This window comes from Cnephaeus nilssonii (genome assembly GCF_951640355.1).
Source record: "Cnephaeus nilssonii genome assembly, chromosome: X".
Lineage (NCBI taxonomy): Eukaryota > Metazoa > Chordata > Mammalia > Chiroptera > Vespertilionidae > Cnephaeus > Cnephaeus nilssonii.
Genome location: NC_137071.1, coordinates 36,127,551 through 36,137,478, shown reverse-complemented (window position 1 = coordinate 36,137,478; position 9,928 = coordinate 36,127,551). Strand labels below are relative to the sequence as shown.

The 9,928-nt window shown below is 42.6% G+C and overlaps 1 protein-coding gene across 1 annotated transcript; it reads right to left on the bottom strand.

The window, feature by feature from the left end:
* Window positions 1-3,397: 3,397 nt before the first annotated feature.
* LOC307096259 (peptidyl-prolyl cis-trans isomerase FKBP5-like) lies at window positions 3,398-4,761 on the bottom strand (the record flags this gene model as incomplete). The annotated part of the gene is given in 3 exon segments (XM_079765827.1): window positions 3,398-3,499; window positions 3,503-4,054; window positions 4,056-4,761. Coding segments are annotated over 3 exon segments (1,356 nt in total). The 5' UTR covers window positions 4,758-4,761.
* Window positions 4,762-9,928: the final 5,167 nt, after the last annotated feature.

The window sequence follows — 9,928 nt, the reverse complement described above, 5'->3', positions numbered from 1 at the left end:
TCCAATTATCCCAACACTATTTATTGAAGAGACTGTCTTGACTCCATTGTATGTTCATGCCTCCTTTGTCAAATATTAATTGAGCATAGGGGTTTGGGTTGATATCTAGGTTCTCTATTCTATTCCATTTGTTTATATGTCTGTTCTTGTGCCAGTACAAGACTGTTTTGAGAACAGTGGCCTTGTAATACAGCTTACAATCTAGTATTGAGATCCCACTTAATTTGTTCTTCTTTCTCAAGATTGCTGAACCTATTCGTGGTCTTTATTTATTCCAGATGAATTGTTGGAGAGTTCTTTCTAGATCTGTGAAATATGCCGTTGGTATTTTAATGGGGATTGCATTGAATCTATAGATTGCTTTGGGTAGTATGGACATTTTAATGGTGTTGATTCTACCAATCCATGAACATGGTATGTTCTTCCATCTGTTTACGTCTTCCTCTATCTCTTTTTTCAGTGTCCTGTAGTTTTCCGCGTATAGGTCTTTTACCTGCTTAGTTAAGTTTATTCCTACTTATCTTAATTTTTTAGGTGCGATGGTAAATGGGATTGCTTTTTTAGTCCCTCTTTCTGTAAGTTCACTATTGGTGTATAGAAATGCCATAAATTTCTTGGCGTTAATTTTGTATCCTGCTACATTGCCGAATTCATTTATTAAGTCTAATAGTTTTTTGATGGAGTCTTTCATATTTTTTATGTACAATATCATGTCATCTGCAAATAAGGACAGCTTTACTTCTTCTTTTCCAATTTGGATGCCTTTTATTTCTTTTCTTGTCTAATTACAATGGATAATACTTCCAGTACTATGTCGAACAGGAGTGGTGAGAGAGGGCATCCCTGTCTTGTTCCTGTTCTTAGGGGAAATGGTTTTAGTTTTTGCCCATTGAGTATGATGTTGGCTGTGGGTTTATCATATATGGCTTTTATTATGTTGAGGTATGATCCTTCTATTCCCACCTTGCTGAGAGTTTTTATCAAGAAATGGTGTTGGATTTTGTCAAATGCTTTTTATGCATAAATTGATATGACTATGTGATTTTTATCTCTCAATTTGTTTATGTGATGTATCACGTTTATTGATTTATGGATATTGTACCATCCTTGCATCCCTGGGATAAATCCTCCTTGGTCATGGTGTGTCATCTTTCTGATGTACTGCTGGATCCGATTTGCTAGAATTTTGTTGAGGATTTTGGCATCTATGCTCATGAGGAATATTGGCCTGTAATTCTCTTTCATTGTGTTGTCTTTATCTGGTTTTGGTATTAAGATGATGCTGGCTTCATAGAAGGAGCTTGGAAGTGTTCCTTCCTCTTGAATTTTTTGTAATAGTCTGAGGAGGATAGGTTTTAGTTCTTCCTTGAATGTTTGGTAAAACTCCCCTGTGAAGCCGTCTGGCCCTGGGCTTTTGTTTGCTGGAAGCTTTTTGATGACTGTTTCAATTTCTTCCATAGTTATTGGCCTATGACAGTGATGGGCAACCTTTTGAGCTTGTTGTGTCAAACTTCGCCAAAAAACTGAGCATATCTCGGGTAGTGTGTCACTTTGAGGAAAAAACATTATTTCGCAAATGTTTCATCCTCAGGAGCAGCAAATGTTTCATCCTCGGCATGCGGCTGCCTCAGCGGCCACGTGTCATCAGAAATGGCTACGCGTGTCAGTGCTGACACGCGTGTCATAGGTTCTCCATCACTGGCCTATGAGATGTTTAGATTCTTCCTGATTGAGTTTTGGAAGATTGTATTTTTCTAGCAATATGTCCATTTCCTCCAGGTTGTCCAGTTTGTTGGAATAGAGTTGTTCATAGTATTTTTTAACAATCCATTGTATTTCGGTGGGGTCTGTTGTGATTTCTCCTCTTTCATTTCTGATTTTGTTTATTTGGGTCCTCTCTCTTTGCTTCTTGGTGAGCCTGGCTAGAGGTCCATCAATCTTGTTTATCCTTTCAAAGAACCAGCTCTTGGTTTTGTTGATCTTTTGTATTGTTTTTGTTTGTTTGTTTGTTTTGGTCTCTATGTCTTTTATCTCCGCTCTGATCTTTATTATTTCCTTCCTTCTGCTTACACTGGGTTTTCTTGTTGCTCTCTTTCTAACTCTTTGAGTTGTAGGGTTAGGTAATTTATTACCATTGTTTCTTGTTTTTTGCAGTAGGCTTGTAGAGCTATGAACTTCCCTCTCAAGACTGCTTTCGCTGTGTCCCATAGATGTTGGATTGTTGTGTTTTCATTGTCATTTGTTGCCAGGATGTTTTTTATTTCTTCTTTGATCTCTCTGGTAACCCAGTCATTTATTAATAGCATTCTCTTTAGTCTCCATGTGTTTGATTTTTTGGATTGTTTTTATTGAAGTTGATTTCCAGTTTTATGCCACTGTGATCTGAGAAGATGCTTGATCTGATCTATCTTCTTGAATTTGAAGAGACTTTGCCTATGACCCAACATATGGTCTATCTTTGAAAATGACCCATGTGCACTTGAGAAGAATGTATATTCTGTGGCTTTGGGGTGAAATGTTCTGAAGATGTCAATTAATTCCATCTGGTCTAGTGAGTCATTTAGGATTGATGTTTCTTTGCTGATTTTTTGTTTAGAGGATTTGTCCAATGGTGATAGTGGGGTATTGAAGTCTCCTACTATGATTGTATTGTTGTCAATCTCTCCCTTGATATCTTCCAGGAGTTTTTTTTATGTATTTTGGTGCTCCTGTATTGGGTGTGTATATGTTTACCAGAGTTATTTCTTCTTTTGGATTTCTCCCTTTAGTATTATGAAATGGCCTTCCTTATGTCTTTAGATATTCTTCACTTTGAGACCTAATTTGTCAGATATAAGTATTGCTACCCCAGCTTTTTTTTTTCAGTTCCATTCACCTGAAAAACCTTTTTCCATCCCTTCACCCTCAGTCTGTGTGAGTCTTTTTTTCTGAGGTGGGTTTCTTGTAGACAGCAGATATATGGGTCACGTTTTCTTTTTTCTTTTTTTTCTTTTTTTTAGAAATTCATTAAGCATTTATTTTTAAGTTTCTGAATTTCTATTAAAATTCAATTAAATGTAAAACCTAATAGACAGCCCCAAATTGTTAGGATTATCTCAAGGGACCCTGAATTGGGCAGTGAAAGTTGACATCAACTGAAATGAGCTGGACTTGCATGGTTGGCTGTCTCCACGCCTACAGCCATCTGTTTTCCCCCCGGAGTGGTCCCACGCCACCCCTCAATGAGAGCGCTGGGCAGCAGCAGGTTGTGGTTTGGGGGAAGCTACTGTGTTTGCCATTTGCTTCCAGAATCACAGAGACTATGATGAACTTGACATTGAACACTGCTGAGTCCTGAGTTGGGGAAAGCCCGTGGAGGAGGGCCGAGTTCAGAGGCTCTTCCCTTCTTTGCCTGGTGTCATACATGGCCTCTGGCTCTCTCTTCTTCCACTGCTTGACTTCCTGTTTCTTTTTCATTGGTGACCCCTCCTAAAGTCTTCTGGCCCATTGCTTTACTGGCCTATTCCTTGGCATCCTGCTCTGCAAACTTGGTGAACATGTTGGTGTAGATTCTGCGGTCTCGCTCGTTGTGCTCCTTCGCCTTTTTCTGGCACATGGAGATCTGCAGCCGTGCGGCCTTGTTCTGGGGGTTGACTGCCAGCTCCTTCTCGAAGTCGCCCTTGGCTGACTCGAACTCGTTCATGAGCAGCTGGGCTTCACCCCTCCGGTACAAGCCCTTCTCATTGGCACTATCTAGTCCCAGGGCCTTATCGCAGCATTCCATGACTTTAGTGTATTCTCGGAGCTTCAGGTAGCACATGGCCAGGTTCAGGAAGGCAGCGAGCAGGAACGATTCGGAAGCTTTTGATTCCTTTTCGGACAGGCCGTATTCCATCTCGAGCCAGGACACTATCTTCCCGTACTGAATGACTGCCTGCAGGTACTTGCCTCCCTTGAAGTACACAGTTCCCTTCTCCTTGACTATGGCAGCCTGCTCCAATTTTTCTTTGGTATCCATCTCCCAGGATTCTTTGGCCTTTTCGAAGCTCTTAAGTGTAACTTCATATATATATAAGCTCAGCATTAGGTTCAATGCCAAATTTAGGCTTCCCTGCCTCTCCAAAACCATATCGTGGTCCAAGACATAAAAAACATTGTTCTTCCTGCTGCATTTTCTCCAGGGCTTTGTCAATTCCAATTGGAATGTCATGGTCTTCTCCTTCGCCAACAATGAAAACCACATCTCTGCAATCAAACATCCTTTCACCACAGCGGCCTTCCATGTGGATTTCTACTGTGGCTCCCTCTTCTCCTTTCTGTTTGATTCTTCGGATAACGCCTCCATCTTCAAATAAATCCTCTCCTTTGAAATCAAGGAGCTCGGTCTCAAAAAAGAGAGTTGCATTTGAGGGAATTTTGGGGACACTGCCAGCCAAGCCATATGCATATTCTGGCTTGTACAGTAAATGACACATCTCTCCTTTCTTCATGGTAGCCACTCCAATGTCCCATGCCTTGATAACTTGGCCTTTGCCAAGATTAAAGACAAATGTTTCATTTCTATCATGACTGGAATCAAACTTCTTTCCATTTGACAATTTTCCATTGTAATGGACATAAACTTTATCTCCGATCATTGGTGTTTCCTCACTATTCCCCACTCTTTTGACAATCTTTAATACTCCTCTATTTTTTTTAGATGTAATATCCTCTCCCTGTTCAGCAACAGCTGCTGCTGGGTTTTCTCCATTGTTTTTGGCACCTTCATCAGTAGTCATTGTCTTTTATAAGTTGAAAACCTGCTCCACCATCCCGCCATGATCCCACTCTCGTCAGGGCCCATCGGGGCCAGCAGCGCCTCCACTGCCGCCTACTGCCAGTGCTGCATCGCTGATGCCCGCCACATTCCACACCACCCCCTGGTGGTCAGCCCATGTCATATCGAGCAGTCGAACTCCGGGTCGAGGGGACAATTTGCATATTAGGCTTTTATTATATAGGATGTTGATTCCAGGAGCCTGTCGCTGCAGTAGTTCGTCGGGGCCCCGTCTCTTTCCGCCTCACCTGCGTGCCATTTGCCCTCAGCCCTCCCAGCAGGCTGCCCACGCGCCGAATGCCACAGCCCAAGACTGGTCATGTTTTCTTATCCAATCCGTTACCCTATGTCTTTTGATTGGGGCATTTAATCCATTTACATTTAAAGTTATCATTGATAGGTACTTGTTCGTTGTCATTTTTATTCTTTACCCCTGTGTTCCTGCTTTGCTTCCTATTTCTTTTTCTTATAGCAGACCCTTTAGCATTTCTTGCATTGCTGGTTTGGTGGTAATAAACTCCCTTAGTCATTTTTTGTCTGTGAAGCTCCTGATTTCACCCTCAGTTTTGATTGATAGCCTTGCTGGGTACAGTATTCTTGGATTCAGACCCTTCCTTTGCATGACTTTGTATATTTAATTCCATTCCCTTCTGGCCTGCCATGTTTCTGTTGAGAAATCAGTCGCTAGTCTGATGGGGTATCCTTTGTGGGTAACTTTCTGTCTCTCTCTGGCCACTTTTAAGAGTCTTACTTTGCTGTTGGTGTTTGACAATTTAATTATAATGTGCTTTGGCATCGGTCTTTTGGGGTTCATTTTGCTTGGGACTCTGTGAGCTTCTTGGATTTGTGTGGGTGTTTTCTTCCCTCTATCAGGGAAGTTTTCTGTCATTATTTCTTCAAACAGGTTTTCTCTTCCTTGCTCAGTTTCCTCTCCTTCTGGCACCCCTATTATTCGGATGTTATTTTGTTCCGTGTTGTTCCAAAGTTCCCTTAGGCTCTCCTTCTGCTTTTTAAATATTTTTTAGAGAAGCTGCTCTACTTGGGTATTTTTTCCTACCTTGTCTTCTAGCTAACTGATACTGTCCTCTGCTTCTTCTAGTCTAGTCTTGATGCTTACTATTGAATTCCTTACAGCAGCGATGTCATTTTTAATTTCTTCTTGGTTCTTACACATATTGTCGAATTTGTCTTCCATTCTTTTCAGCCACCTTATGACCATTTCTCTGAATTCTTTCTCTGACAGGTTGCTTGCCTCCATTTTGTTTACTTCCTTTTCTGGTGATGCCTGCTTTTCTTTCATATGCAGCTGTTTCTTTGTCTCCCCATGATCTCTCTTCTCTGGGTGTCTGGTTATGTAGTTCTCTCTCTCCTGCATTGATTTAAAGGCACAAAATACAACACAACAAGGTACAATGCTCAAGGCACTGAACACAAATGTATTCACGATATTAATTACCCCAAATAAAGGTGACCACCAGAGAGAGGCGAATTAGAGGATAGGAGAGAAAGGAGAAGAAGGGGGGGGGGGGGAAAGGAGTGCAAAAATGAAATTGGGAAAAGGAAAAAAAGTAACAGAGAAAAGTGAGAAAATAAGAAAGAAGAGGGGGAAAAACTATATATATGTGGAGAAAATTCCAATAGAACAGCCACTAATCTCAACACATGTCAGCAACAAGTACCTGGAGCTGAATGCAAACTACAAACAACAACTAATATCAAGTGAGGCGAGGGAAAACAGAAGCAGAAAACAAACAACAAAAAAAGAAAGAAAAAGCAAAACAATATCACAAACAAGCATATAAAATTAATATAATCAACAATCAAGCAAACAACAACAAAAGGACAGAGAGAAAAAAATTTTGGATAGTGAAGAAAGAGAAGAGAGAGGTGTGTATGGACTTGGAGTAGGGGATTAGAAATTAGATATATAACTAGGGTGAAATTTTAACAGGGGGTAAAAAGAAGGAATAAGGAAAATCTAAAGCTGGAATAGGGTAAGAAATACAGGACAACAAAAGGGGAAAAGTGAGGAAGAGCGTGATGGCATAAAGGTAAACTTGAGATAGAGTAAAATGATGCTAAAGGAAAGATGAATATAGAATGTAGAACAATAATCCCAAAGTAAAATAAAGAGCAAATAAAATGACAGTTTTTTTTAAAAAAAGGTAAAATAGTAGTAGTAATAATACTGATTGAAAATAAAGATGTAATAATTAAAAAGGTAAAATCAAGTGAGGAAAAAATAGTTTCTTAAGTAAAAGATAAAAAAATTAAAATTAAAATGTGCAGTTTTGAAGGTTATTCACTTCCTCTACTGTTCTGTTTGTCATGCCTATTTCCTAGTCAGGACAGTATTGAAGTTCCCAGTGTTCTATTGCTCCTCAGTGTTGTAAGCCAGTCCTAATTCTTAAGCAGGCAGTAAGTCTTTATTTCTTATATTCCTTTATTTATGTTTACACAAGAGTCAATTTGTGATTCAACCCCTGGGTGGCAGTGTTTCTGGATTGACCTCCATGTCTATAGGTCCTCTCTAGCTAGTGTTTACATTTTGTTTTCCCTGTAGCACTTAATACTGGTTTGGGGGAGTGGGTTGCCCCAGAGCTGGTTCTCTGATTTGTTATTCCCCGCTCTGATCCCCAGGTTCCAGAAAAACAACTTTCCCCTGCAGTCTCTTAGAGTGTCCCCAGTTGGGTGATCCTATGTATTGGGCTTAGTAATCAGAAGCAAGGATTTAAAAAGTAAAAAAGAAAAAGAAAAGAAAAAAGAGCCAGAGTAAGTGTGCGAACTCCAGGGCTGCGCGCAAGTCTGTGCAGTCTTTTTTCCCCTTGGGTCTAAGCAGCCGGCACACTTTAAAAATTTTTAGGCTGTCCTTTTGCACCCAGATCAAAATGGGTTGCTTTTTAGAGTTCCCTTCTGTTAGCAGCTCTGCGGACCCCCTTCCACATTCACAGATCACTCCAACCCCAACAGCCATGGATTTTTCTAGGCACAGACTTGCCCCGGTCCTCCAGCTCCCACATGCGTGTTTCTCTCTCCTGCTGGGACCACAGACCTCACCTTATCCCAGGAAAAATCTGACCTTTCTGTGAGGGAGTGTAGAGCTCCTCTGAATTGCGCCAGTTCAGGACCGTTTCTTGGGTTTGCAGCTGTTCGGTGGGTGCCATAGTTGTAGATTCCCCGGGCTTTTCAGGCTTCTGATAACATCCACTTTCCCCTTCAAGATGGCGTGGTCTCTGCGTCTGAGCCGGTCGCTCCGGGTGGGAACCCAGCAGCAGTGGGGGCTTCCCGGTCAGGGGAGCCCCATCCAGCAGTCCCCCACAGTCTCCTGGAGCATAGCTGTCCCTCAACTCACGAACAAACACTCCCTGTGCGACCACACACTCTCCCTTTGTTTTCTCACTCACACACTATCTTGCAGTCTGCCTTCCCATCGGCAGCCATCTTCGATTTGCATTATTTTTTCATCATTCTATTTTTTTCTACTTTTTATTTTTATCCTATTTTTAATTAATTTTTAATTTTTTTTCTTCTTTCTCTTTCTCTTTCTTCTTATCCATTCATCCTCTTTATACTTCCTCTATACTGAACTGAGGTCCTCCCCATATTCATCCAATTTTTTAACCTTACTCTCTGTATATAAGTTGGGCCTCTACAAATTCTACCCCTACCCTCTTTTGCAGGTGTTTGGTGTTTTCATTTCATTTTGGGGTTGTTCTGTGGTATATATATATATTCGCACACTCAGTATATATATTGGCCAGATTATTATGATCTCTGAATGCATAATAATCTGGCCACTTGGTGTATATCCTATATAATAAAAAGCTAATATGCAAATTGTTCCCTCGACCAGGAGTTCGACCAGCAAGCAGGCCGGCCATCCGCCCATGTCCCCTCCACATGGCCAGGCTGGCCAGACCCACCCATGCACGAATTCATGCACTGGGCCTCTAATATATATACTGAGTGGCTAGATTATTATGCGTTCAGAGATCATAATAATCTGGCTACTCAGTATAGATATAATTTGTCCTCTCTCTTCATTTTTCTTCTTTTTCTTGCCATTTTTTATGTCTTTGATATCATTTGTGCTCTCTTTTCTCTCTCCTAATTCTCTTTCTCTGGTGGTTACTTATATTGGGGTTATTCGTGTCATGAGTACATTTGTGTTTTGTTCCCTTTGTGTCATTTCTTGACGAGTTGCATTTTGTCCTGTTTGGTCAATGTGGTAGAGAGCGAGCCACATAACTAGACACCTGGAGAGGAGACTCCATCCATGAACAGGTCAATAACACTCCAGACCCAACTACAGAGGCAGGAAGATGGCAGCAGTGAAGAAGAGAGCATGAGTGAGTGATGGAGCAAAAGGGGAGTGTGTGGACGTGTGGTGTGTGTGTGTGTGTGTGTGTGTGTGTGTGTACATGAGGGAGTGTCAGTTAGATCCTGCAGGACCTCCAAGGGCAGGCAGACAGGGCTCGCCTAGCCTGGCAGCCTCTGCTATCATTTCAAACAGTCACACCATGGCTGGCTCTACTGCAGAAGCCATACCTTCTTGAAGGAGAGAGCTGCTGTGACTGGGAACCCAGCCCCACCTCCACCCAGGTTGCACTCAGACACCACCTGGAACTCTACAGCCCCCCCTGTCAGGGACCTGCAGCCTCGGCTGTGATCTCATGGTAACTGAGACTCCAGCCACCCTGGCCACAGGCTCCTGTGGGTTCCGAAGCATGCTCCCTTCTGGCTGGCCCAATGCTTTAGCCCAGAGTGTCGCGATCATGTGAGCAGCAGCCATGCGAACAGCCTGCCCCCATCCGAGGAGCAGCAGCTCCGTGAGCTGCACACCCCAGTCCAAGGAGCAGCAGCCTCATGTGGCCTGCCCCTGTCCAAGGAGCAGCAGCTGTGTGAGCGGCCTGCTCCCCCGCCCGAGGAGCAGCAGCCACACGAGCAGCCCGCCCACGACTGAGGAGCAGCATCCCCACGCAGCCCACCCTGTCTGAGGAGCGGCAGCTGCGCACAAACCGCACCCTGCACTCATACAAGGAGCAGCAGCTTCGGGAGCTACCTGCCCCAGTCCAAGGAACAGCAACTGCACAAGCAGCCTGCCCCCATCAGATAACAGCAGCTGCTGTGCGA